Raw genomic sequence first — 26140 nt, 5'->3', positions numbered from 1 at the left:
GCACCCACAAGGAGACCAATCACATGTTGGTCAAGGCCAAGAAAGCTGATTCCGTTTTTTATGGCATTACAACTGTATCTTTGACTATACAGAAGATAGGATGGGGCCTTGCCAAAGCTTCATCCCACTTGGAAAGAAGTTCCCTCCCCAGATTGTCTCCAATCCCTTTGAAAGTTAACCAGAACCTGAGTGGTGGCTAGAGGAGAGGAAGCCTCTCAGGGCTTTTCCTGTTTCCACGTGTTGCATATGAGGTATGGAACCAAGGCTTAAAAATAATAGTTTACCTGCCTGATCTTTTTGGTATTTCCTTGAGAAATGCTAGGAAATATAGACAATCAGTCAGTTGAAGAGAGAATTCAGGTGTTCTGAGTCCCCTGGCCAAACATTGCCACCATTCATTTTCCTTTTAAAGGCCAGTGTCAGGATTTCTGCTAGAGACACACATAAATACTGTTGTTAATCCTGGCCCCTTGTTCAGTGTGCTTGCATTGCACAATGATGAGCACCCAGTGGAATTTGCCTTTGGAAACTGGATTCCTTTGTTTTTTTTGAGCTGAAACAGGATACTGAGGCTCCTTGGTTTTACCATTAATGGCCATTTTCCATGAGGTCTCAGGCACTATGACATTAATATTCTAATATATCCCCGTAATTTCTAAGTGGGTATGAGACCATTTGAAGAAATAATAATTTCAGATACCTTGCCTAATGCCACACATCATTCACAGTGGCAAATTGTACCTATATTCACATGGCAAAGATCTTGGCCCTTTTTCCTCTTTGAATCATACAAAAAAAAAAATTTTTCCTTTTCCTCCCACTACCACCACCTCAAAAATGTGCAAGATCTGTGGTAAGAAATCTCAAAAGGGGTTAGAAACATTTCATAGTAAGGGTGGGGGTTGGAGACAACCTCCTTTTTAAATACCAATATCTGCTACTACATAGTAACATATTTACGAAATATCTCTATGTGGGGAGTCTCTGTAACTGAAAGAACTTGATTCTTAATTTAGTCAAGTTAGGTAGTGTGATGAGGTCTACAATCTACCTTATGGAACAAAAAACAAAGCTGCATTATTTCATTAATCAATATATATAAGGCAGGATGAGAGGCTTCCATTTGTCTATCCTTTAGAAACTTAAAAAAAGTCATTTTCAGTCTTAACATTAGTTAATACACTAAAAATGAAAACAAGACATCCACTTAATTTACACATCCTGTTTGGAGTCTCAGGTTCCTTTTGCCAAAGCTTGTCTTTGGACAGTTTATTTGCAGCCAGTGATGGGCCTCCCTGAATGTGATACAAGAGGCTCACCCAGCTACTAGATGATGATATTAGAAGCATGGGATGGCAACTAGTGCTCTGCAACTTAAGTGAACGTGTTAGGTTCCAGACTATCAAATGGCCCAAATGAGCAAGGGAATGGAGAGTAAAAATGGTCTTTTATTAAAATGTTAACTTTTCTTGAATCTGAAAACTTCTGTCTCATCAATGTAGCCTCCAAAAGTGTCTGGATCCTTCCAACATAAAAGGTGGAAAAACATATTAAATGATGCATTTAATGAGATTCCTGTGAGTTCTTGAAGGTATATGGCCTTAAATGATGCAGTAGCAAAAAAAGAAAATAGAATGTCTTGAAAATAGATAACCAGTAAATGTTTAAAAGCTTAAAAGTCATCCTAGAGATGACTTGAATAAAGGCAAAAGACTACACAAGATAACAGCACTTACAGATTTCAATAGCAGAAGATACTCTAAAATGGATTTCTCAAGAAGGACCCTGGGTCGTAAAAGATTTCCCAGGCTTACTGATTCATATTCTCTGGAGAACAAGCACCTGCATTTTAAACAAGCATCCCCATGATTCTTATGCATGCAGATAGTTGAGCATAATTGCTCCCCAAACAAGATACTGCAAATGTTTTAAAGCACTGGAACACTTGTGGTTTGAAGCTGTATGTGCCCTAGAAAAACATTTCTAAAATCAAATCCATTCCTGTGAGTGTAAAGCCATAATTAACATGGAAGGGGTAGGGCTGGTTCCTAAATTTTGGTTGAACATTTTGATGAAGTTAGTTTATAGTTAAAGCATGGCCTATGATGGGTCTTAATCCTAATACTGGAGTCCTTATAATTTTGGTTGAACATTTTGATGAAGTTAGTTTATAGTTAAAGCATGGCCTATGATGGGTCTTAATCCTAATACTGGAGTCCTTTATAAAAGAATGAAATACCGACAGAAGTAAGGGAAAGCCATGGAAGCAAGTTGAAAGCAACAAAACCTGGAAGAGAAGAGACTAGCAAATGCTATGCGTTTTGCTTGTGGCAGAAGAGCCAAGGATCTCTGGCAGCCTATCTTCAGAAAGCTTTGTCTTGATGATGCCTTGATTTATCATTTTTCTTGTCCTCAAAACTGTAAGCTTGTAAGTTAAGAAATTCCCATCGTTTAAGCCAATCCATTTTATGGTATCTGCTTTAGGCAGCCTTGGAAACTAAAACAACTTTTCTTAAAAAAAAAAAAATATCTTCAGCATAAGCCTGGTGCTTAAAACAGCAAAGCTGCTTCAATTGAAGTGGGGCTGCCTCCTCTCTCCCACCCATTACCAGCAGAGGCTTTATGAAACACATCTTGAACACTGAAGTTTTATTTCCTCTAGTGCAGTGGTCCTCAAACTTGGCTCAATATTGTAATAACATGGGGAGCTTTAAAGGGAATATTGATACCTGGGTCATTCTTCTCGCCCCAAGATTCCTATTTAATTGGTCTGTAGTATGGCCTCTTCCCAGATGATACTCATGTTCAACCAAAATTTAGGAACCAGTTCCTATCTTTCCGTGTAAATGATGAGATATTCCTTTTAACCTCTTTAACTCCCTTTATCTCCTTAGTTTTGATGCTCCTTAGTTTTACCATTAGTGAAACTAATTTGCCTAATTACCTGTGACGAATGAGCAAAAAAATGGAGTCTGTGTCTAATAAATGAATTGCTATCATAAAACTACTCAGGCGCCAAAGGGATGGCTAGGAGGGCAAAGAACCAAGTGGTCTGCAGTTTTTATACTTCCAGGCAAAGATGACTCCATGATTCCATAGTCCCAGCTTAAACTAATAGGAACTATGGCTTAGTTTGTCAGACATAGTACTATGACATATAGCATACAATGGGTTGGCTTAAAGAAGAATTTATTGGCTCATGGATTTAGAGGCCAGAAGTCCCAAATGAACGCATTGGCTGGACCATACTTTCTCTCTGAAGTCTGTGGTGTTGGGGCGCTGGCCTGCAGAAATCTTTGGGGTTCTTTGACTTGTATCTCTGCCTCCTCTCACAAAGCAATCTCTTTGTGTTGGCCTTTCTGGTTTTCACTCACCTCTGGTTTTCATTGTGCAGCCTTCTCTGACAGACTGGCCTGAATTTCTTTTGCTTATAAAGGACTGCAGGAAAACAGATGAAAGTCCCTGATAATTCTGTCATAGCACACCTTAACCACAAAATAACATCTTCAAAAGATCCTCTTTACAATGGGTTACACCCACAGGGATGGTGAGGAAGATTAAGAGTATGTCTTTGTCAGAGTATGTAATTCAATCTACCACAACCTGTAATGAAACCAGGCCAGTGGGTGTCTGGGTGTGAGGTGTCATTAAATAGGGGTCAATAAGGAAATATGAAAAAGTTCAGAAATGATTTCATTTCTTTAATATAAAGATAATAATAAAGTAAACAGAACAAACTTTAAAATACATTTCCATTTTTAATTTAAAAAATAAATAACAGCAAATCTGAACAAAAATTTTTCTACTTCTATGCACATCTTTCTAACTGTCCATATTCAAAACCCAACTTTGTTTACAAAATCATGGCAAAGGAGCTTATGACAAAGTATGGATGAACAACTCACAAGAGATGACTAATAAATGATTTGGGCAACAGGTACTGGAGATCAGCTTTCGCTGGATTCTAAGTACATTATCAACTTTAAAGGAAAACTTTTTCCCTTTGTAGGTTCGAACTGATGGATCAACTCTCAATGCACCCAAAGAGGAACTCAGCTTTCCCAATTTTTTTTAAAAAACCAGACATATGGCTGAATGGAAGTTTCCAAGGAAGCAATATTTATCAATTCCCAAATGATACAAGGATGAAATTGATATGGGGAAGGAAGGCATGATTATAAAAATGAACTTGATACAGGGATCAGACTGGTAAAATCTGAAACCTATTAGGAAAATGGCATTGTTCCCAAAGTTGTTACAGAGAACTATGGTAATTGAAGTCAGTATTTTGATGCGTCTTGGATATGACTGTATACTCCTAATTTTAATGTTCATAAATCTTTTTTATTAATTTTTAAATTCATTTTTCACAAATCTTTTGATCTTAATATCCAAGGTATGACAGGATCAAAGCAACAAATTGGGATGAAAAATTCAAAGATTCTTATGTATAGTTCTAAAAGCCATGAAATAGAAACGTAGTTTTCTACTGACTGTCCCTATTTTCATTCACTTAGAAAAGAAAAGAAGGGCTGTAAGTATTTTAAAAATTATCTAGCCTCAACTATGTTTTTAAGATGAGGAAATTAAGCCTCAGGAAGGAAACTTTGTCTTGCCAAAAGGTACAGTCTTGTTTTGTGTTGATGGTGAGGTCTGCACCCCACCCCTTTTTTATTATACCTGAGAAGTGAGAAGATGGAAGGCACAAATCTGAAGGGCCTTCTAAATACTTCTTATAGGATGGCACCATGGGCACAAGGGAACCTTCTGGGGTACTGGAAATAGTTTATGTCTTGATCTGAGAGGTGTTGACATTGATGTAAACATACGTAAAAATTCATCCATCTGTATAACTCAAATTTGTGTACTTTATATGTCAATTATATCTCAATTTTAAGGTAAGAAATCACCCATGATCTGGGCAACTAGACGGGAAGAACTCTTATGGTTTGGAGAGAGTTAATAAAGGTAGATCGTTGTCTCAAATCCTGCTTTACATATCTTGCTTATTTTATCTTAGGAATATGCAATACAGCAGGGCCCATACTGATAGGAGAAAATGCCCAGAATTCTGGAGTTAAGGGGTGAAATTGTAGGAAGGGGAAACATCCCACACCCAGTCACCCTTTCTCAGCCTTTCAGTTTTATCTATGATGACTCACTTCCCAAGCCCACAACCAGAGTGAGCTGCCTCTGTACACTAGGGCTGTTTTTATTGAACAAGTGGATCTTTCATAACCTGAGGGTCTAGAACTGTGTCAAGCTTAATAGATATTGAATGAAACAACTCTTTAAAAGAAATCTATAAGCAAGTAAATCAGTAGAACAGAGGAGAAAAAAAAAGGGATTTTTAAAAAGAAACCAAATTCCATAAAGAACTAATGTTCACATGGTTTATGGCAATTCTCTGGCTTGTTCCAATTTCTTAAAACATTAGAGAGTTCTTAGCAAGGACACGTAAAGCTGGGTTCTTTCTCTTTTTTTCTCTATGTCCCTCATCTCTCCTGTATTTAATATAATCATTAGGCATATCTTTGTAGACTTCCTCTTTGACTTTAGGACAGACAATATAACTTTTTGGTCAAATATGACTCTTTCCTACTCATTGGACACCCAAAGACATGATACTTCCAATTGTCTTCTATAATCTATTATTCTACAACATTACCTGGAACCTTTTGTGTTCAGGCAGGAACAAGTTGTTATTTTCATTTCCATATGAGGGGGACTCATATGGAAAAATAAATTATATACAGTTAGTGGAAAGATATATGGGCACTGATGTATCAGATTTCCACAGCCTCTGCTCAAATATCAAACAGTGGAGCTTACTCTCACTGCTCTGAAAGGATAGGCTCCAGGTTTTTGTTTTTTTTTCCTGACCCAGTTTATCGCTTACTATTTTAATGGCAGCCTGAAAAAATAGAGTGAAGCATAAAAATCCCCTTTAGCCAGTCTGGTAGGCAACTTCTCAGAACTTGCTCCAGGGTCCGCCTAAGCCCTGAATATCCTTTCTGTTCCCTCCTCTCTCCACTGGGCTTAAGTTCTTATTTCAAATATTAAACCATTTTTCTCTGGCCACAATAAATTATGTAAAAGGATCCAAATGATGCTCTCTTTTGGAGAGGGTACATGCAGAACTGACATTCCAAATTACTTTGACAAGGAAAAGAGCATCAATAATGCTTTTAGAGAGTTCCAGATCTTATTGGAATCTAGCAGAGAAGAGAAAGGAACATTTTGTTTCTACTACTTGATATATTTGATCTCACTTGAACCTCAACAACAACCTCTGCAGCAGGCATTATTCACATTTTGAAAAATGAGGAAACAGAAGCTCAGAGAATTTCAAATAGATGGTGTGGGTTTGCAAAGTTAATAGATGACATAGCTGGTTTTGAATCCAAAGTTCATGTTCTTTCTATTATACCACATTGTAGGCTCTCCTAGGTGGGGGTGAAGAATAGTTTTTCCACATCACTTGTACAATACTAACTTCTTGAGTACCAATGGACAAATTTCAGAGATTTTTGCTTCTCTGATCCTTTTGGTGAGCTAGCCTGTCTCTCCAAAAGGGATGTTAGTGTAGCTAGGTATCCAAACAAAAGCGTCAGAGAGACAAGTCCAAATTCTGGTTGTGGACAGGCTTAGTCTCTGAAATCCCTTGCACTGCTCTCTCAACCTCGGAGGAAGAGGTGGAAGAGATTCCTGCTGAGCTTTCCCACTTACGGATGCAGTTAAAAAAATGTTCTAATTTGCCATAAAAATCTAGCCAGTATGGAAATATCTGCAATATTTCAAATAATGTTCAAAGTAGGGACAAGTATTAGTTTGTTGGGAGTATGTGTTATCTGGGAATAGTGAGTGAGCTGGGTTATTAGTAAGAATGAATTTATAGTACGTTTTTCTTCATTTGGCTTCACTTTTTCTTATCTATAAAATGAGGGGGCTGTTTACATGACCTTTAAGGCCCTGTGACTTTGGGTGGATGTTTATGAATCTCTATGTAATACCTGATCATCTAAAATCTAAATGGCCCCGTTTTTTCTTCTGAAAGGAATGTTGACATTAGTACCATTAGCAAGTGATCAAATCAACTCCAAATCAAGAGGAATAAATAATTCAAGGGAAATATTGCACTGTATCCTCCAGGGTGAAATCAGGTAGCCGACAAGAGTCCCTGAGCCATCCAACCAGGACATGGAAAAGAAGCTCTTGAAGTTGGGCCTCTAAATCCCCTCTATCCAGTGACTTGAGCTCAGAGGAGGTTATAGGACAAGAAACTTTGAGTTCAAAAGGAAAAATTTTAAAAAAGGAGTAACTATGGTGCAGTGAGGGCTACCAGTCAGGAGTGTGGTGGAGTCCCAGGAGAGCAGCTCCTAGGAGGGAGCTCTTGTACCTGCCACAAGTATGGGGGTGCAAGAGCTCAAGGCTCATGTTTGATTCCCTGCTTTCTTCAATAACCATAGCTGTTCATACCTAAAAGCAACCCATCTCCTTTAAAAATGTGTGTTCTTTTCTTCAAAGGAGACACAGCTGGTATTAGATATATTTTGGCTACCAAAGTATACTTAATACTGGTCTCTTTAATATGCTATATGGGGTAGGGAAGTCCCTGTGAGAAAAGAACTCATTCTCAAACCTAGGTCTCCAGAAGCAAAGCAAACTACCTCCTAGGAGTGTGTTAATAGGGTGGTTCTACTATCACTGCAGAAGAACTTATCCAGGCTTTTACAGGCTCAGTGGCTCTGTGCTGGAGGGTGAAGTTTAATAACATAAGGGAGGTCCTTCTTTGAGAAAGCAAAGGGCATGGCCAATTTGGGAACTCCATGTGGAATGGAGGTGTGGCATGGCCTCAAACATCTATTAAGGAGAAGCTTCCTAAAGAACAAAACCAGATTTTGAGCAGGTGAGCATCCCCAATCAGGAAACAGTCAGCAGGGAGCACCGTGCAATAAGGACACTGCCCCTTGGAGGCCAATTCTCAGACATTGACTGTCCAAGGCACTCGGGTGCCAGAGAGATGATAAGATCCTCACTGAAGTCCGGGCTCAGAAGTAAGAATGCCAGATTTCCGAACTTTGGGAGGGGGTGGAGGTGGAGCTTTGGCTTCTCTTCGGACAGGCAGTGGAGGAGCAATCTGAGGGAGCAGACACATGAAATTAGAAATGAGTCTAATTTCCTTCCAATTTTGCCTTCTCCATATTTCTGACATTCTGTTTTAGCTTCTAACTTATCTGAACCTTATCTATACAGGCTTTGCATGGTGAAAAGAGAAATAAGAATTATTTGTCCTCCCCCATTCTTCCTGAGCTACTCTCCTCTCTCTCTCTCACACACACGCACATACATACACGCACATGCTATATCCTCAACACCTGAGTACTTGGCATATTGTAGGTGTTCAATAAGTATTTGTGGAATCAGTGAAGGAAACCCATGAGAGACCCTTCCAGAATGACTGTCACTCAGAAGAAGTAAACTCTTAAAAGATGAACAAGAAGACGCATCTTATTTTACCCATCTATTCCCAGGGTGAGGTCCAGAGAACTGTTCTACCTTCCACTAGATGAAAAAGTCTACTTACATAACTTTTTTTTTTTCATTGAAAACTTTCCTATTTTGTGCTTTGAGGAATGAATCAAGAATTGATCAGAGTGACAAATTTATACAAAAACCTAAAAGCCTACTTACTACTACTGAAAAGCTTAGAAAATTCCTTGCTGTTTTCCCAACAACCGTGGTTACCCTACCTCTGCAGAGTTCCTCTGGCTGCTCTCATAGGGCTTGCTTTTGGGGGGAGGTGGAGGTGGGACAGTAGCACTTATCAGCCCATCTGTCTGCAGAGATGGGGAGCCTAGAAATGACACAAAGTGAAAGCAGGGAGAAAAATGTTATTGAGGAATCTCATAGAAGTTCTGCTTGCCATTTTAACCTAAACCCACTTGGTCAGTCAAATTGCTAAAGCTATTCTGTGGATTTTCTGGGCAGAGTGAAGAAGACCTCCTATACCATGTGACAAAGGCAGCATTTTTCATTCATTAGAAGGCGTCACAAGAAGTTCGGAAGCAAACATTCTATTTCTGTTCAGGGCTTTCACTATTACTGTTTTATTATTCATCTGAAAGTGAGAACATTTTTGGGAACTTTGGATATTACTCTGTTTTCTGAAATATCCCAAATGCTTAGGGAAACTGTCAGGCACATAGTAGGGACTTAATAAATATTGGTTGAATTAAAAAGAATTTTCTTAATTTTATCATGTAGAGGGTGCAATGTCTACTTTCTCAATGAAAGTTTACCTGATTATCTCTAACTCTTGGCTGATAGCATTTTCCACTAGGCAATGAGATATTTACCTCTCCATTATGTCTGTGTGCTATGGATACCTTGTAATTCTTCTCGAGTATTATATATGGATGGTTCCTCAAGCCAGATTGTAAGTAATACATGGAACAAATTCATGGCTTGTCCTTATTTTGAGATCTTCCCAATGTAAAGAATAGGCCTATCTGTCCTATAGTTAGTTCATGAATACTTGCTTCCTGTGTGGTTCTAGTCTCAGTCTACTTCATTTATTCCCGAACATTTGAAATCAGGACTGTGAGACTCTTCGGATCGCTAAACAAAATAGTTTAATGAATCTTAATGACCCAAGGGCTCCTTGCCGAATTCCAGTCTAATTGTTTTATATATACTACAATGGAATCGAAACAACTTTATAATAGTCACTGTTGGGGACTGACTCATGTCCACCCCAAAAAGGGATGCTCAGTCCCAACTCCTAGTCCTGTGAGTGTGAACCCATTTGTAAATAGGACCTTTGCAGATGTTATTTGATAAGGTGTGCCCAAGGTGAATGAGGGCAAGCCTTAATCCAATACGACTGAAGTCCTTATAAGCAAAAAGGAAATTGGATTCAGAAGGAGAAGCCCCAGGGAATAGCGAGAAGCTGGAAGCCAACAGAACTCAAAAGGGAAGGGAGAAAATTCTGCCATGTACATTGCCTTGTGATGTGAAAGCCAAGGAAGCCCAAACACTTTTGGCCAGACAGAAGATAATGACCCTGGGAGGAAGTTAGCCTTCTAGTCTCGGAAGCTATGAGCCAACAAATTCTTGTTATTAAGTCAACTGATTTTCTGCTGTTTGTTTTAGCAGCTGGGAAGCTAAAATAGTCACTTGTATTTTATGGCTGGCTTGGTTAAAAATTGCCCAGGTTCATACACACACTTTATTCCCTACTAAAAAGAAAATAAGGGATATAGAAAAACTTACTTAGGGTCCTGGTAGCTTTAGGAGTGAGTGGCGGTGGGCTCAAAGGTGTTGAATGAGGAGGTGTAGAACCATGAAATGGTGTCAGCCGACTGTCCACCAACTGGAGACTCTTTGGCCTTTGTATTTTTCTGTCTGGGCTCTAGTACCGGGGAGCGGGGGGAGGGGGGAAACACAGTAAAACATTCTTATGGTGAGGAAGACTGAGCTCAATAATGCTCTTAACAACCTTGTCTGCTAAGCAGAAACTTGTAAAAGGGCATGATTCCAGAAGACACATAAGCTTACCACATTGTCCTATGGTAGGCACCATGGCAAAGATACTAAATGGGGATTACTGGACCATAGATTATTTCATGGCTGGCTATGGACTTGATTTTGACCACAGTTGGATATAAGCCACACTGATTCTCAGGCAATGTTGGACTTGCCCCACTTAACTTGATGTGGCTTATAGAACATCATGGAACACGATGACAAGAACCGTAAGTCTAAGCATCAACCCACATGTTTATACTGTGGGTCCAAGACCTTGCACCAATATTGATTTAGAGATTCTAATTCTCTGTACTTGCTTTTCTTACGACAATCGTGAGATCTGACACCAACCACAGACTGCTGCACCCTGAGAAAAGCCAAAGCCAGGCTTCTAAGGTGACCTACCGTGGTGATGTGTCTGACTACAGGGGAGGTGGTGGCAAACCTCTGTTGCCTTTCTAATACTTTTCATGTTGCTTTTACCATTAGATCAGGTTCTGGCGCTTTCTCTGCAATGACCTGGGACTTGCTAATGCTCCGGTCTTTTCTCTTGAATTTGCTGATACGGTTCTCACTGTCCTCTTTGAGGGGCAGATCTTCAACTCTGGCACCGGACAAGGCTGTGCATTCAAAAAGTGGCTCCAGGACTGACCTATCAGCCAGGAAGAAGGAAAAAAAAAAAAAGAAAGAAAAAGAAAAATACTAATCACCTGACAGGCAAAAATTCAATCCAAAAGGAGAAGGGGTATGACTCCTCAATCTAAATTCTCTCTTACCTGCTAGATTCGAGAATTGCCATCTGCCAAGTGAACATCTCAAGGTATAAATGTACAGAAACAAGACCACCAAAGTAATGGAAGAAAATATTAGTAAATATTTTCTTATCCCAGGTAAGATAAGGTCTTATTAAACCTACAGGCAAAGTCAGAATCCATAAAGTAAATGTTAATAGGCAGTTCTATGTAGTGGATAACAGCACATGTTGCGGAACCAGGCAGCCTGCATTCAAAACCTTAGTATACTTCCCTGCTGGGTAATGTGTAAAGTGAGGCTAATAATTGTGGCTGCTTCTTGGGGCTATGAAATGTATAGGTGAGTGCCAGCCATGCATGAATACTCATTATATATCTGTTAATTACAATGGACAGATTTTCAATCATCAAAGTCAAAACCTATTTACTCAAGAATCAGACTTAGTTGCTATGCTGTAGTGGGGAGGAGTTCAGCGAGGAACAGGAGAGTCTTAAGGTATCACCTCATAAATTACAATAAGAAAAATAATACCTACATAGGGAAGAAAACAGAACTTTAACCAAATGATCACATGAAGATCACTAATAAGGTACATATCATGCCAAAATGGATAACATCAGACACACCCAAATGAAAGGAAATTTTCTGTCATAAGTGGCTTATAATCCTCAAAATATTGGTATTAGGAAAGCAAAAAAAAAAGGCTAAGGAGACTGTTCAGATTAAAGAAGACTGAAGAGATACTGCCAAATACAGTATATAATCTTGAGCGGATCCTGTAGTAAGTGGGGTTGGAAATTGACATCAAAGACATTATGGGGACAACTGACAAACTACAATATGGACCACAGATTATGATGTCAATGTTAAATTTCCTGAATTTGGAACTGCACCATGGTATCTTATATATAAGGTTATATAAAAGAATCTTCTTGTTCTTACAGTATGTATGCACTCTGTTCTCGAATGGTCAGGAGAAGGGAGAGGAGAGAGAAAGGAAGCAAATTCAGCAGAAAAAAATATTTAAAAAAAGGGGGTGGGTGAGTGGGAGGTTAAATATACTGTATCTTTATGTTGAGTATTGCATGTGGTTTCTGAATGGTCATTTATAAGCTCTGTTTGATATAAAATTAGCAGATTTTATGGCATAAAAAATTAAAAACTTTGGTACAGAATAAGACAATATAAAAATTGCTACCTATTATTTAAAATAAAACCTCCTGTTCAGCACAAAACATCAGCAGTAAACTCAAAATATTTGCAGTACATATTTTAGACAGAGGAAAAATATATTTAATATATACAATTTTTATAAATCATAAAAAGATAGCTAGTTCAATATTTTAAAATTGTCAAAGTACAAAAAGTCCAAAAAAAAAAAAAGATTTAGCCATAGTAGTCAACAAATACATAAAAATTAAAACAAGTTTTTTCTTGGAGGGATAATTAGGCATAGATTTTCTTTCTTTCTTTTTGTTTTTACATTTCATTATGGAAAATTTCAAACATTAAAAGTGGAGGGTACATAATAAATTCCTATGAATATATACATCACCAGTCTCAACAATTACCAGCTCTTGATCAACCTTGTTTTTTCTCTACATCTAGTCATATACTCCCTGCCCCTTGCTGGATTATTGGGAAGCAATTCCTCATCTATAAAAATTTGCGTAGGTGTCTCTATAAGACAAGGACTCATCTTCATAACATAACAGTCCCATCATCATTCCTAAAGAATGAATGTGAATTTTTTGATTTCAAATTTGACTCTGTTGTTTCCCTGACAGTGCAATGAAATAATAGAACAGGAATGCATAGTGGGCTCCAGGTTGATTTGTATTTTTTTTTCTCCCTTAATTTTTTTCATTGGTGGTTTGTTTGAATCAGGATCCAAATAAGATTCACTCACTGAATCAGGTCACTTCAAAACTTTCCATCTCTAATTTCCTCTTCCCACAGTGCAGGTGGCTTCTCCACAGTGGCTCAGAATACCCACGAACAGTGAGATGCTGCGAAGCAGCAGAGTAGGAAATTCCTTCATTACTAGATGCCACTAACTTAGGAAACTGCGCTGTGAGCCAGCTTCGAGTCAGCAATTATGGTGCCTCTTACTTTCAATAATTGCTTCAAATTTTGTCTTTTTGAACGAGACAGAGTTAATTAAGAAAAGTCTCATCAAACACAACATAACTTCTCTTTCACATAGCATTTAATAAGAATCTGTTTAAAGATGGAAATAATCATAGAGAGAGAAAAGGAATCAAGTATTATTTAAGACCTATAAATTCAAAAGATTAAAAAAGAGCTGATAGCTAATATGAGTGGATATTCGATGAAATTGACTTGGCCACTCATCTAATGCAAATGGCACTAAATACTGGTATTCCCCTGATATGAAGAATGGTAAAAAAGTTTGCCCTCAGACTAGGTATTGCATGACTGCTGAGAATACATCCTAAAAAAGTAATCAGATAGCTGTATGCACAAATACATCCTAAAAAAGTAATCAGATAGTTGTATGCATAAATATGTTTTATAGCTTTTAATAATGAAAGTGTATTTTATATTGATAGAACCTATATATTTTTGTATTAAAATTTTATAATGAATTTTTATGATGAACTCTTTAGAAACAACAGCACAGCTTAAATATTCTATTAGTAGGAGAAGGATTAAACTTGGCACATTCATATGATGCAATGGTAAGTAGCCATAAAAAATGATAATAAAAACTGATAATAATACAGATTACAGAGCAGCATGGAAAATATTTGTAATAAAAAGTTAAGGGAGGAAAACAAAGTACCAAATAATATCCATGCTATAATTGCAACTATATAAAAATATATATGTCAATAAAAAGGATAAATAATTTAGGAGATATTAAACATTTGATTTCCAATTAGGGTGTCATTCTTGCAGGCTATTTTTCTGATATAATTATTATATAATGCAGAAAATTTATGAAAAATTGAGTTAACTGACTTGACATATTCAATATTATCTTAAATACTTAATGATGTCTAAATACTGATCATATATATTACATTAAGCAGTAGGTAACAAAATGACACATCCAATGCTTTTCCATTTTTACAAAATTTAAGTATACTTTTTTGTATTACATAAGAATTTTAACAGTAGTCATCTCTGAGTGATGAAGTTATAAGCATTTTCTTCTTTTAAAAGTTTCTGGCTTTATAAAAACTTTTTACACATACATATATAAGTTTTGAACATGATAAAACATTGTTTAAAAACAGTATCTTTATACACAGAAAGAACATACCTATATTAATCTCTTTAAAATATCTTTAATTTGAACATATGAAAAGACATCCCATGTCTTTGGCAAGGAAGACTCAATAGCAACAAGTTGTTATTCCTCCTAAAGTTAGTCTAAAAACATAATATTACCAGTGAAAATAGCAATATAGACAATCCAATGACAAAACTAGCCAGATAAATACTGAAAGGGATTACTAGAAATTAAAAACATTTTATATCTATGGTAATTAAAGTTGCATGGGCGCGTGCACAAGTGGTTCAGTGGTAGAATACTTGCCTCTCATGTGGAAGACCCGGGTTCGATTCTCATACTATACACGCTCCCACGCACCCCCCACAAAAAAAATCTGTGTGGCACTAGTACATGATCATCTAGATAAAGGAAACAGGACAGAGACTCCATAGACTAAAGCACGTAAAGGAATGTGATTTTTGATAAGTCTGACATCTCAAATCAGCAGAGAAAAGAAACTTCGCTGTTCACTAAATGTAATGTGGAGAATTGGATAGCCATATGGGGGAAAATGAGGTTGTCTCTATACCTTACATATTATAGTAGATTAAATTCCAATGGATCACGATTAATTGTGAATAACAAACTCCAAAAGTAGAAGGGGAAAAAAATACCTTTTTTCATAAGGCCAATAGAAAAGTGGGCAAAGTATATAACCACAGTTTACAGAAAATAAAATACAAATGGCTCCCACACAAATGAAAAGATGCTCAACCTCACTCGAAACAAAAGAAATGAAAAGTAAACAAACCTACATGAAGAAAAAAATTTTCACCCACTAGATTGTCAAAAATTAAAATGTTTGATAATACAATTTGGTGGCAACACAGAGACTCTTATGTTGTTGTTGGGAATATAAACTCTATGGAAATCAGTTAGGGAATAATTTTCAAAATGGCAAGTATATATCTTTGACAAAGCAATTCCACTTCTGGGATCTATCTCACACTGATATACTTGTATATGTGTGAAATAATTTTTGTTTAGGATTATTCTTTGCAGTTCTGCTGTGAGAGTAAAAGACTGAAACCAACTAAAGGTCCATTAGTAGGCACTGGAGGAATATGACATGGTATAGACATGCAATGGGAATGGAGTGGGATGATTCCATCTATCTGAAATCAAAAAACTTCCAAGATATATTAAGTGGAAAAAACAAGGTAAAATATTATATGCTGCCATTCATATAAAAAAAGTATAGGGAAAAATAGACGTTTAGTTATTGCTTCTGAATGTATAAAGAGCTGCTGGAGGAGGACCAAAACGTGTTAATATTAGCTGCCTCCTGGAAGTACTACTTGTGGTTGGGATTCCGTGATTAAAGGGAGGTTTTTTTCATGATATATCCCTTAGCGCGTTTGGAATTTCATATCATGTGAATATATTATCCAGTCATAAAACAAATAAATAAAACATTAACAATTATTTTCAAAATTTGAAATGATGAAAAATCAGGCAATGACTACAGGTCAACATGAAAAAAACTAAACAATATGTTCTAGGATGGTAGGATTACAGATCATTTCTTTTTTTGTGGGGGAAATGTTGGTATCATTATGTAAATAATTCCATTCCTCATGAGGAAGATAATAAGAATGACCAAAAGGCAAGCAAACCATGGACGCCGAATTATTTTTCTCATGGGATGATACATCTATATTGACCAACTTTCACTTTGATGACCAAAAGCAAAATTAATAAGTTATTAACCCACCTGTCCAGGAGATTAAAGACCAAACCCTTACCCATCAGATCCTGGTCTGGAAGGAGCATTATCAGATGAGTTTGAACAGCTGGAAATCACAGAGGATGTCACTGAAGTGATGGACAATCTCCGCAGGGTGGATGACATGATATAAGGCAGCACAACAGACCCTGCGCGGCTTTGCTTCCGGTCAGTCAGGTTGGGAGGCTGAGGAACACAGGACTCCAATGGTTAGCGGGGCTGAAATTCAGCCCATATGAACTGGCCCAGCTTGGATGTTTGCTTATGGCTAGTGCCTATCTGGTTTGACTGGAAACCCATTCTGATTAGTTGATGCCTATGCTGCATCAGTTGCTAAATATTTCATCTCTCTGTTACAGACAGAACTTAGGCTAACCCTATCCTGTTTCTGAAAATAGAGAAAATTCATCTTAATTTTCTGCCAGATGCAAGAGGGGAAAAAAACTAAAATGTGCATTGACCAGCAATAAAATAGCAAACTTCTCTGTCTGCATCTCTAACATGGCTTTTCTTACCCTTAAAAAAATGGTATATTGGTATAAGAGAAGAATTTCAGAATCAAAAAATAGACCTGAAGCGTAACCTGGGTGAATCTTAAGAAGTTAAGGACAGTGGTCCGGGCGGCTGGGAGAAGCAGAGTGTTGGTGAGTGAGGTAGTGGAGGTGTAGTCTGACGCAGTGTGTTACGTGTGGGAGAGAATAAAACTCCAGTGAGATCCGTGCCGCAAATGAGGGCAGTAACGGAGGAGCTGGTACCACTGGTACTAAATGACCATGGAATCTGAAGAAGTGCTAACTAGCAAACAGACATTTTCACATTTTCATTGTGGATTACGTAAAATTGTTACGTACACTCTAAAAAAAGTTTTGGTATGGCGTCTAAGAAATCAGGAATGAATTTGGAGTGCTTTCTGTATACATTCTCTTCCTCAAAACGAAAACTTGGTTCTTCAAAACATTTTGTACTAACTACAGCTCTTCCATAGGTCAGTTGTAGCTTCTTAACTCAGTTTTCTTGTGTTCAACATTTTGAATACATTAAAAGAAGTAACCAACTGAATGAAAAGGCCTGGTATTTGGATTTTTAATTAAATCAAAGTAAGTAAAAGTATAAAACTTTTGTTTTAGTTAATACTAAATACTTACAAAAAGATGCTCATTAGTAAGCCCCTTATCTATGTAAAGGTTTTTAAAGAAATGTTTTTGTTCCTGCCTTCAAAAATATTTCTATTGTCCCTCATTTACTAAAAAAGATATTTTTAATTTTACTGCCCCCTTTGTACTTATATTGTACCATCACCAGGAAAGCCTTCAAGATGTTAAATAAAGCAAAATGGCATATTCGTTTATAAAATACATTGCAAAAAAAAGAAGTAAAGGACATCTATCTACTTTCACAAGAAAAATCACTAGTAGATTACCACATCAAATTTACTTGCTAATACTGAGCTAGTTCTAAAAACAACTCACTAGGTAAAAAGCACATTCTTTGCCATCTAGGAACTTGTGTACTAAAGACAGGAATTTTTAGAGGAAAACTCTTAACCAGCAGCCACCTGGAGGACAACTTATTAGGAAAGCATGAGAAAACACTGTGATGTCCAAAAAAGATGATCAAAACGATATTCTGCAAAAATCATAGTGGAGATGGCTGTCTGAGAACAGGGAGAGGAGGACACGAAGAAAAATTCAGAACCTTGATTTGAAGGAAGAAAATTTGAAAATCAGGATTAAAGAATAAGATAGTTAAACAGAGCAGGGTGAACTCAAGAGAAAAAGCAGATCACTGAAGCTGGAACCAATAATATAATCAGCTTCCAGAGGGAAACTTTAGCATATGCATCCCTCCGCCCAACTTCTCAGCAAGTGAAAAGAGAATTACAACAGTGAAAAATGTGTTAGAACTTTCAAATAATCATGAAATCAGTTACATGGGTTGTAAAATACAATTTAAAACTCAGTTCTGTGCTTCAACGAGTGATGCCGTAAACTTCATCAAAATAGGAAACAAAGAGTAGGAAAGATTCTAAGAACTGGGCTAAGTAGGACGAGAGTATCCAACTTTGGGAATTAAGAAAACTTCTGCTTCTAGTAGAGTGGTTCTCAAAGTGTGGTTCCCCGACATGCAGCATCATGGGGAACTTGCTAGAAATATAAATACTCGGACCATACCCAATTCCCACTAAATCAAAACCTCTGGGGACTGGGCCCAGAAATCTGCGTTTTCACAAGGCTTCCCGGTGATTCTGATGCTTGCTGAAGTTTGAGAACCTTCTTCAAGTACAGTGATGGTTCAAGGTCATCCACAGCAGAACATGCCCTTTTCCACTGCCCCAATATATTCACACTATTCCTATACTATGGTGACTCATCTGACATCTAAAAAACTGATCAATGTCACAAAACGTAAAACAAAACAAAATAAAAACAAAAACAAACAAAGAAAGAAAAAAAAAAGAAAGGTAAAACAAACTTGAAAAAGTTTTAAGGCTACTGAGACAGAGCCTACCAATGTTATAACCCCATAGAGCTTCTCTACTTTGTCTTTGAGTTCCCGGAAGCAAGAAGATAACCGATCATGCAATGGCTTCAGCTGCTCTGTCAGCTTCTCCCCATGGATGCGGATCCCTTCTGTCAGCAGAGGCATCTGGAAAGAAGGACGTAAAACGAATGAAACATGTTTAGGAAGAGGGATAGTTCCAATTTGGGGGTGGATGGTGAAAAGGAGGGGTGAGGGATAGATAAACCGGTATAACTAGTACTATCAAAAGAGAATGCTGCTTCTCAGCCTAGGACTTAAGGAATTGGACTCATGGTGAGACAATGATCCAGAGAAATACGCATACTATGGAAAATAAGTAGGTGCTAAATGGGGAAGGGCTGGCAGATAAGGCGAATCCAACCAAGCCCTGGGAGCATTTCGGTTGATGAGAAACTGATAGGTTTAAGTAAACCTTAGGCTGGATTTGACAGCTGCATTTTCTACCAATGTTCTCTAAGCAGTTAGAGACCAACATCTCTCAGCTGGAAACACAGATGAGGACACTGATTTATAAATGTTAGGTTCACAGAAGGTCCCTCTCTACACTGCAGTTTAATAGCATGCTCTTAGAAGGCCTGTTATTGTATAAAAAAAAAAAAAAAGTTGTTCTGTAAGAGAGGAAAACAAATGTATCCGTGAAAGTGGGGTGTGTAGATTTCAACCCTAGAAAATCTCCTGGCAGCCATGCACTTTAGGCACCATGGAGAGAGGTAGAAAGCTGTCCAGCCACATAACTCTCTGGTGGCGTACCTGTAATGCTATTAGTTGCTTTAGCAGCTCAACCTTCTCCTGGTCTTCAGGATGCTCCTGCAAGTACTTCTCAGTAAAAAAAGCCTAAAAGAGACCATATGCAGGTATCATTTTAGAACAAATTCCTATCTGGATATTTGACCTTAAAAGAAAGGAGGAAAGCTAGAAGGGTAACAGATGTCATCTGTTCTACCTTATAAACCAGGAATATCAAGCTAAAAATTCATTCCTTTACTGGCATAGCTCTTATATGTCACTGGACAATTTGAAAAATTAACGTGCTATTCTGTAGTCTTTCTGGAATCATGCAATTCCTACAGAGAATACATTCTTAACAGCCACCACCCCATTCTCTCTCCACACACACAATAATTAAACAGTTATCAGCAAAGCAGCATGACATTCATTAATAATAATGTTACCTTTCCCAAAGAACTAATGAAAGAACTGAAGATAACATCTAAAGGCTATTCATTAACTAAATGCACAGACAGTCTAAAGGAAAGAGTACCAAATTAATAGGGAGGAGATGATATTTTTTTAGTGATAAAAAATTAGGTAGCACTAAATGCTTACTGCATTTATGTGCACTTCTTATTAATCACCTATCCCCAAAGGCTCTTTTGTGGATGAAATGAGGCATAGATATGAAAATATTAATAATATTATATTAAATGACTCCCACCCATAGCATCATCAATCAACATTCATGGTCCCCACAGCTTAGGTACTATAATAGTTTCAGGGAATTGCCTAAGACCAAACTCAAACTCCAAACATGGGCCTTACACTGAACAGACTTCATCAGGAAAGAAAAACAGAAGTCTGTAGCAAACATTTCCATCAGAGGCCAAAGTAGGAGTTATATTTTCTTCCTGTACCTTAACCTTCATTTCTGAAAGCACTTTCAAAGACAAACCTTCAAAGTTTTCCTTCATTCTTTTGCTCCAATGCTGTGAAAGCTAATCCATTTTATAAAATCCAACAGTTCCTGAAACCGCAGGATACAGTTATAAAAATGATTGACCCATTTTGTGTGAAAAAAGAACAACAATAGAATATCTCCAATCTCTATATTGTTGGGCAGAGACTAAAAATGCACATAGCCCAAGTACCATGAAAAGGAAGCATGATAGTACATTTGCAAAAGAACTCACTCTAGCTAGTTTCCTATTTAAAGGGACTGGCAGAATAAATGAAAAAAGGAGTATTTGCATAAGTTCTCATCAGCCTTTTCCTTTCAAATACAAGTAGTTTAAGCTTTTGAAAGTTAAAAAAATTTTTTTTTGATATATGATAAAATGAACTGAAATTTCTAAGCCACCAGTTGGGTCAAAGAACATCAGATCAGTGTGCCATGAAATTAATTTTCCTAGCAGAGTCCTGCCTCAAAACAGAAGGGACAGATGAATTATGGTAAACAGCTCCTTTGTTTTCATCACTTAGGTAATGAGTAAACGGGGCTAGAATAAAATAGGTTATATATATATGTCAAATATTTAGTTAAGGGTTTTCCCATTGATTGCCATAGGTCATGGCAATTAATGAACTTTTTCTTATGTTTAGACGTGAAATTAGTTAAAAGTCGGAATTAGTCCTTCTTTTCTAACATATGGAAAATGCCAAGAGGTTTTTTATATATTAGACCTTTCAAGTCAAAGGTCCTGATTTATTAGTTTGTTTATATAGCCGTCTTTTTTTGTTGTTGTTGTTAGAAGACAGTTATGTTGGAAAGACTTTGCACGAAAGTTATACATTATTCACAGATTTTGACATATATAACTCTGAGTTTAGGTCATTCTGTAAAAATTAATACTTGGAAAAATACCTCAAAGTTGGTACCAAATTTCTTCTAAGAAAAAATACACACAAACCATTAATATAAAACCAAGTATTGCATGTTGAATGATGTTTTTGTATTGACCTCCTTTGTTTCACTGGAAATGGACTTCTGAGGAAAATCGCTGAAACCTACGATGGGTAAACTAGAATTTCTCTCTGGGACTGAGTTCTTCCTGGCTGCTGAGTACAGTTAGACTGAAGAAAGTTGAAAAGCTGAAGAGTCAAAAGAGAAGAAAGATTACTAAAGCAGCAGCCACAGGTCATTTGCAGCACCAATCATGAAGAACATTCAGCTGACACATTCTGCTGCCAGTAGACAAGGAAGTAGAAGGCAAACTGACATTTATCAAGCCTCGACTATGTAACAAGCACTGTTTGGCTTATATAGGATATCTCCTCTAATCCTCAAATCAATCAGTGAGTTAGGTATCTTCCCCGTTTTACAGATAATGAAAACTGGAGCCCAAAAAAGTTAAGCATCTTGCCCAAGAGCACACAGCGGTCAACAAGAAGTCAGAAAATGGGTCACAGATGAACTATGGTTAATAGTACAATTATAAAAAATATTTTTTCATGAATTGTAGTAAATGTACTGCACTAATGCAAGGTGTTAACAACAGGGTGGTATATGGGAACTCTGTATGTTCTGCAAGATTTTTCTGTAAACTTATAATTTCTCAAATTAAAAAAAAAAGGGTCATAGGAGCAACCTATTCTAAAGTTCATGCTCTTCGATGACATCATATGCAAATGGAAATAACAGCATCAGCTTACCTGAACCTACTCTTAACCTTCCCATCCACCTCTTTTTCTTTCCATTCACTCCAGGATATACTACAGGGGCTTTTACTTGCCATATATCCCTATTATATTTGTAGTATGTCAAAATTATTTAGCCACTGAAAATTCACCATAATAATCTAAAATCCTGCCTCTGTTCATTTTACTTGCCATATACTGAATGCATTATTTCAGATTTAAATAGTGCTATATCCAAACTCTAAGCAATGAATTAACAATGCAGTGAATACTACTTTTATGGATTTTTTTCAGAATTGCAGATTGACACTTAGTGGAACTAACTGAATTATAAAAGTCAGGGCCATCACTTCTTCATATAATCTATTGCATGAAAAGTCTAGGGGAGGGGTGCAGCGGAGTTACTAGAAAAAAAATTCTACATAGAGTGTGGCTTGGCATATCCCACAGATACTGCTTCTCTTCTAGAGCATTCCTGGATGCTTGGGCCTCCCCCCCCCCCCCCCCCCCGCCCCCGTTGGCTTTGTTCCTTCCAGGTGAGAGGGAGAGAGATAGAATGGCAGGTGAATCAGGTGGAAGAATATTGGGTTGATCTTCTTATAGTGATTCTTTCCCAGGCAGTAGCCTAACCCTGGCTGGGTGGCTGAAGGTCTCTAAGAGATGTGAGATCAAGGACAACCTTGTCATTAGTTTGATTTGCCCATTCATAAAACAGAAAGATTGAAGATTTCTCAGAGAAGTTGCAAGAAATGATTCATTAATTGCATAATGCTGCTGAGGAGCCGTGGATACACTGAGCCCGTGAATTCTGTGGGGCTCCTGGGACACAGCCCACCTTTTCATAGTTGGAGTATCCCCCCATGACAGCTGGGTCCACGATGCCATTGAGCAGCATGGAGAGTGGATGCACGGAAAGAGACCGGTCCCAGGCATGCTGCTGGACACAGTTGCTGATCTTCTCATTGGTGAATTCCATGGTTTCGATGGCGTTTTCCAAAGGGCTGATTTCTTCCTGAGTACAGAAAGTATGGGAGAAAACAAAGGCACTTTGGAAACTCCAGAGAAAAACTAACAAAAGTTAGTTTTTTCCCCTCAAAATCCCTCAAAAGATACAAAATGCCTTCAAGCTATTGAAGAGTTCAGTTTTACTTGTCAAGTTTTTATTAGAGTACCACAATGGTGTTGGTAAGCTGCAAAATAAGCTATTTAATATCTTAGAAAATATAATAATGACTGAAAAATTGGAGCTAGGGTAACGATTATTCCTGGGGCAAAGCTTCTTTAGAAATTTTTGAGCAGATCAGTGATAACAGAATAGCAGGATATTTGACCCAAAATGCTCCTGTACCACAAAAAATGTCCACTGGCAAAAGGCTTAATATTTACTCCATGTGAAAAGATAAATGATCTTGGAAGCCATACATCAGACCTTCTGAAGTCACCTTGTTAAGGTCTATTTTGTGGTTAACAGAAGTCAGAAAAAATAGGACCTGTGAGAATATTTGGGCAGAATTTTTGGTGAAAGTGGAATATGATGCAATAAGGTTCAGAGAGAACTCTCTTATAGAAGTATCTTCAAAACTAGTCTTCAAGAAAAACATTTCCTTTTATAGTCCTACTTCTTCAACTTACCCATTATCAGTCAGCATGACATGATATACCAGACTTGATTTCAAAAGTTTCTGTTACAAAACTCAAGACCCATATTTAAAGAACGATGATTTGTCATTACTGATAGGGAACCCATCAAATTTCAGTTCAAATTTGTTCAAGAAACATTTCTAGAACACGACTTTATGCCAAGTACTAGGTTATGCACCACAGATACAGAAATAATTAAGATATCGTTCACGGCTGGGAGGAGCTTATGGTTTTGGTGGGGGTCTCAAGATATGTGAACCAATATAATATGGTACGTAATTCATGAGAAAAATGCCTGGGTTGCTACAGGCACCTAAAACATATAGGTATTCCAGAAATGGCTTCCTACAGATCCCAGGGCCTCAATTAACTCTCAGCAGAAGCTAATTAGGTTTAAAAGTGGCCCAGGGCCATGGAAGATTGAAATAGCACGTAATGAGTGAGCAAAGTAGTTCCAGGAGAGTCCTTAGTACAAGGAAGGAGTTATAGGGGATAAGGCAGAGGAGCTGAATCACAAAAGGCCTGTGAGCATGTGCTAAGGAGTATGGACTTTATACCTGTGGCACTGGGGAGCCACAGCAGAGTTTTAAGCATGAAAGTGATACAGTCAGGTTTACACTATTAAAATTCACACTCTGAGGCAAAGAGGAAATTGGGCTTGAGAAGGCCAAGACATGGAGGCCAATTAGGAGGCTCTGTCAATGCATCAACCAGAGATGAATGAAGGACTACAAAGAAAGTAGGAGAAGGCAGACTAGAAGCAAAGAAAACAGAGTCAATACATATTAAGGAGGTAAAGCAGGCAGCCTTTGGAAGGAGTCCAGGGGGAATGCTGATGTAAACTCCTGAGAATAAAAGAAGAGAAAAGGTACTGAGAGAGAAAGATGTGATTGACAGGTAAATAGGCACTCCAAAAATGTTTCTGAGCACTGACAAGGTCACAGAGGAGAAAATACTCATTTGGTCAGTAAAGAGTTGTTCATTGTGAGTAACTCTTAGCATTGGTATTGTAACATCAGTTTTATAAAAGCGTTCTATTATACAGTGTCTTTTATTTCCATTTTTGAAAAACACAGTTGTCCAGAGGAGCTGGTCAAGCTAGTGAGAATTGGAGGTGAAATTCGACAAAGGCTGGTATTATCTTTGGAGACAGAGATTTTTCTGAGTTCCATTGCCAAATGACTCACTGTTGAAATCTGTTTAACTTCAAACCACTTGAGAATCCCAGGAAAGGTGTATGCAGTTGTATAGGTGGTCCTTTCAATCCACATGGTCTGGTGTAAGGAAGGAAATGAGAAATGCTGGTCAGTTCCCAGGTAAATGGCAAAGCTCCCTGGTTTAATTAAATGAGATTCCTTTCTCCAATGTCTCCTAAGTGAATAGGCCACATTTTCTCATAAAATTAAAGAATTCTGGATGTTTAAAGCTGAAAGGGTCATCTATTTGGATACTCTCATACTATACATGTGATGCTTAGATGTAACTTTCCCAAGGTTTCCCAAGGCCATGTCAGCATTAAGCTCAGAGTCAGTTTCTACAATTCCAGCCCAGAGTTCTCCATTGAGGTGATGGACTGCTGTCTAGGTAATAAACACAGGAAACCTGTATCTTCAGTGATGCCTTCATTTCAGCTATTTATGCTGCTTAGGTGTAAGGCCTTCCTTTGGTTGTCAATTTCACATGATCTTAGAGGGTAAAAGGGTGGACTCACCGCAAACTCATTGTCTGGATCCTTTTCTCCTTTCCGGAATGGCCGGGAATATCTGAACTGCTGCACTTCATTGGCTCTGTAGTAGCTGGGGAACAGCACAGCAACAAGGCTGTATTTTTTAATCTTAAAGCAATCACTCCCTTGTATGACTTCAACAAGACACGTCTTACAATCTGAATTTAATCCATTCAGTGATCTTACACATTCTTTACATCGAAGACTTGAGGTGAGGCATGATTGGATTATATTTCAAATTTTAAAAAGTCCTGCAAACTGCAGTGCAACATTTAAAAAGGTATGTGCATCTACATCTCATTTGTATAAGTTTATATCAGTTCTACCAGGCAACTACCTTTTTATTTTTTTCAACTTTTTTTACTGTATAGTATAACATATATGCAAAGCAAAGAAATAAAAAAGCAATAGTTTTCAAAGCACTCATCAAAAAGTGTTTACAGGACAGACCCCAGAGTTTGTCATGGGCTACCATATGATCCTTCTAGCTGCTCCAGAATATAGGAGGCTACAGGGCTTAAATACTTTTATCATCACAATCAACTCCCTTTTCCTTCTTTTTTTGTGAACC

The 26140-nt window shown here is 37.6% G+C and overlaps 1 protein-coding gene across 3 annotated transcripts in view; it reads right to left on the bottom strand.

The window, feature by feature from the left end:
• Positions 1 to 3688: 3688 nt before the first annotated feature.
• DOCK5 (dedicator of cytokinesis 5) overlaps positions 3689 to 26140 on the bottom strand; it is a 241667-nt gene continuing 219215 nt past the window's right edge. For all 3 annotated transcript variants that reach the window (XM_077152826.1, XM_077152828.1, XM_077152827.1), the window contains exons 43-52: positions 25555 to 25639; positions 25031 to 25117; positions 23038 to 23214; positions 19602 to 19685; positions 18819 to 18956; positions 16330 to 16496; positions 11014 to 11182; positions 10276 to 10414; positions 8754 to 8857; positions 3689 to 8140 (exon numbers count right to left, since the gene is read on the bottom strand). In XM_077152826.1, the coding sequence (XP_077008941.1) occupies positions 8036 to 8140; positions 8754 to 8857; positions 10276 to 10414; positions 11014 to 11182; positions 16330 to 16496; positions 18819 to 18956; positions 19602 to 19685; positions 23038 to 23214; positions 25031 to 25117; positions 25555 to 25639 (1255 nt within the window). In that variant the 3' untranslated portion in view covers positions 3689 to 8035. The remainder of the gene's footprint in view (positions 8141 to 8753; positions 8858 to 10275; positions 10415 to 11013; positions 11183 to 16329; positions 16497 to 18818; positions 18957 to 19601; positions 19686 to 23037; positions 23215 to 25030; positions 25118 to 25554; positions 25640 to 26140) is intronic.

This window comes from Tamandua tetradactyla, chromosome 3, assembly GCF_023851605.1.
Source record: "Tamandua tetradactyla isolate mTamTet1 chromosome 3, mTamTet1.pri, whole genome shotgun sequence".
NCBI lineage: Eukaryota > Metazoa > Chordata > Mammalia > Pilosa > Myrmecophagidae > Tamandua > Tamandua tetradactyla.
The sequence above is the reverse complement of the archived record's forward strand: the minus strand, read 5'-3'. Positions and strand labels throughout refer to the sequence as shown.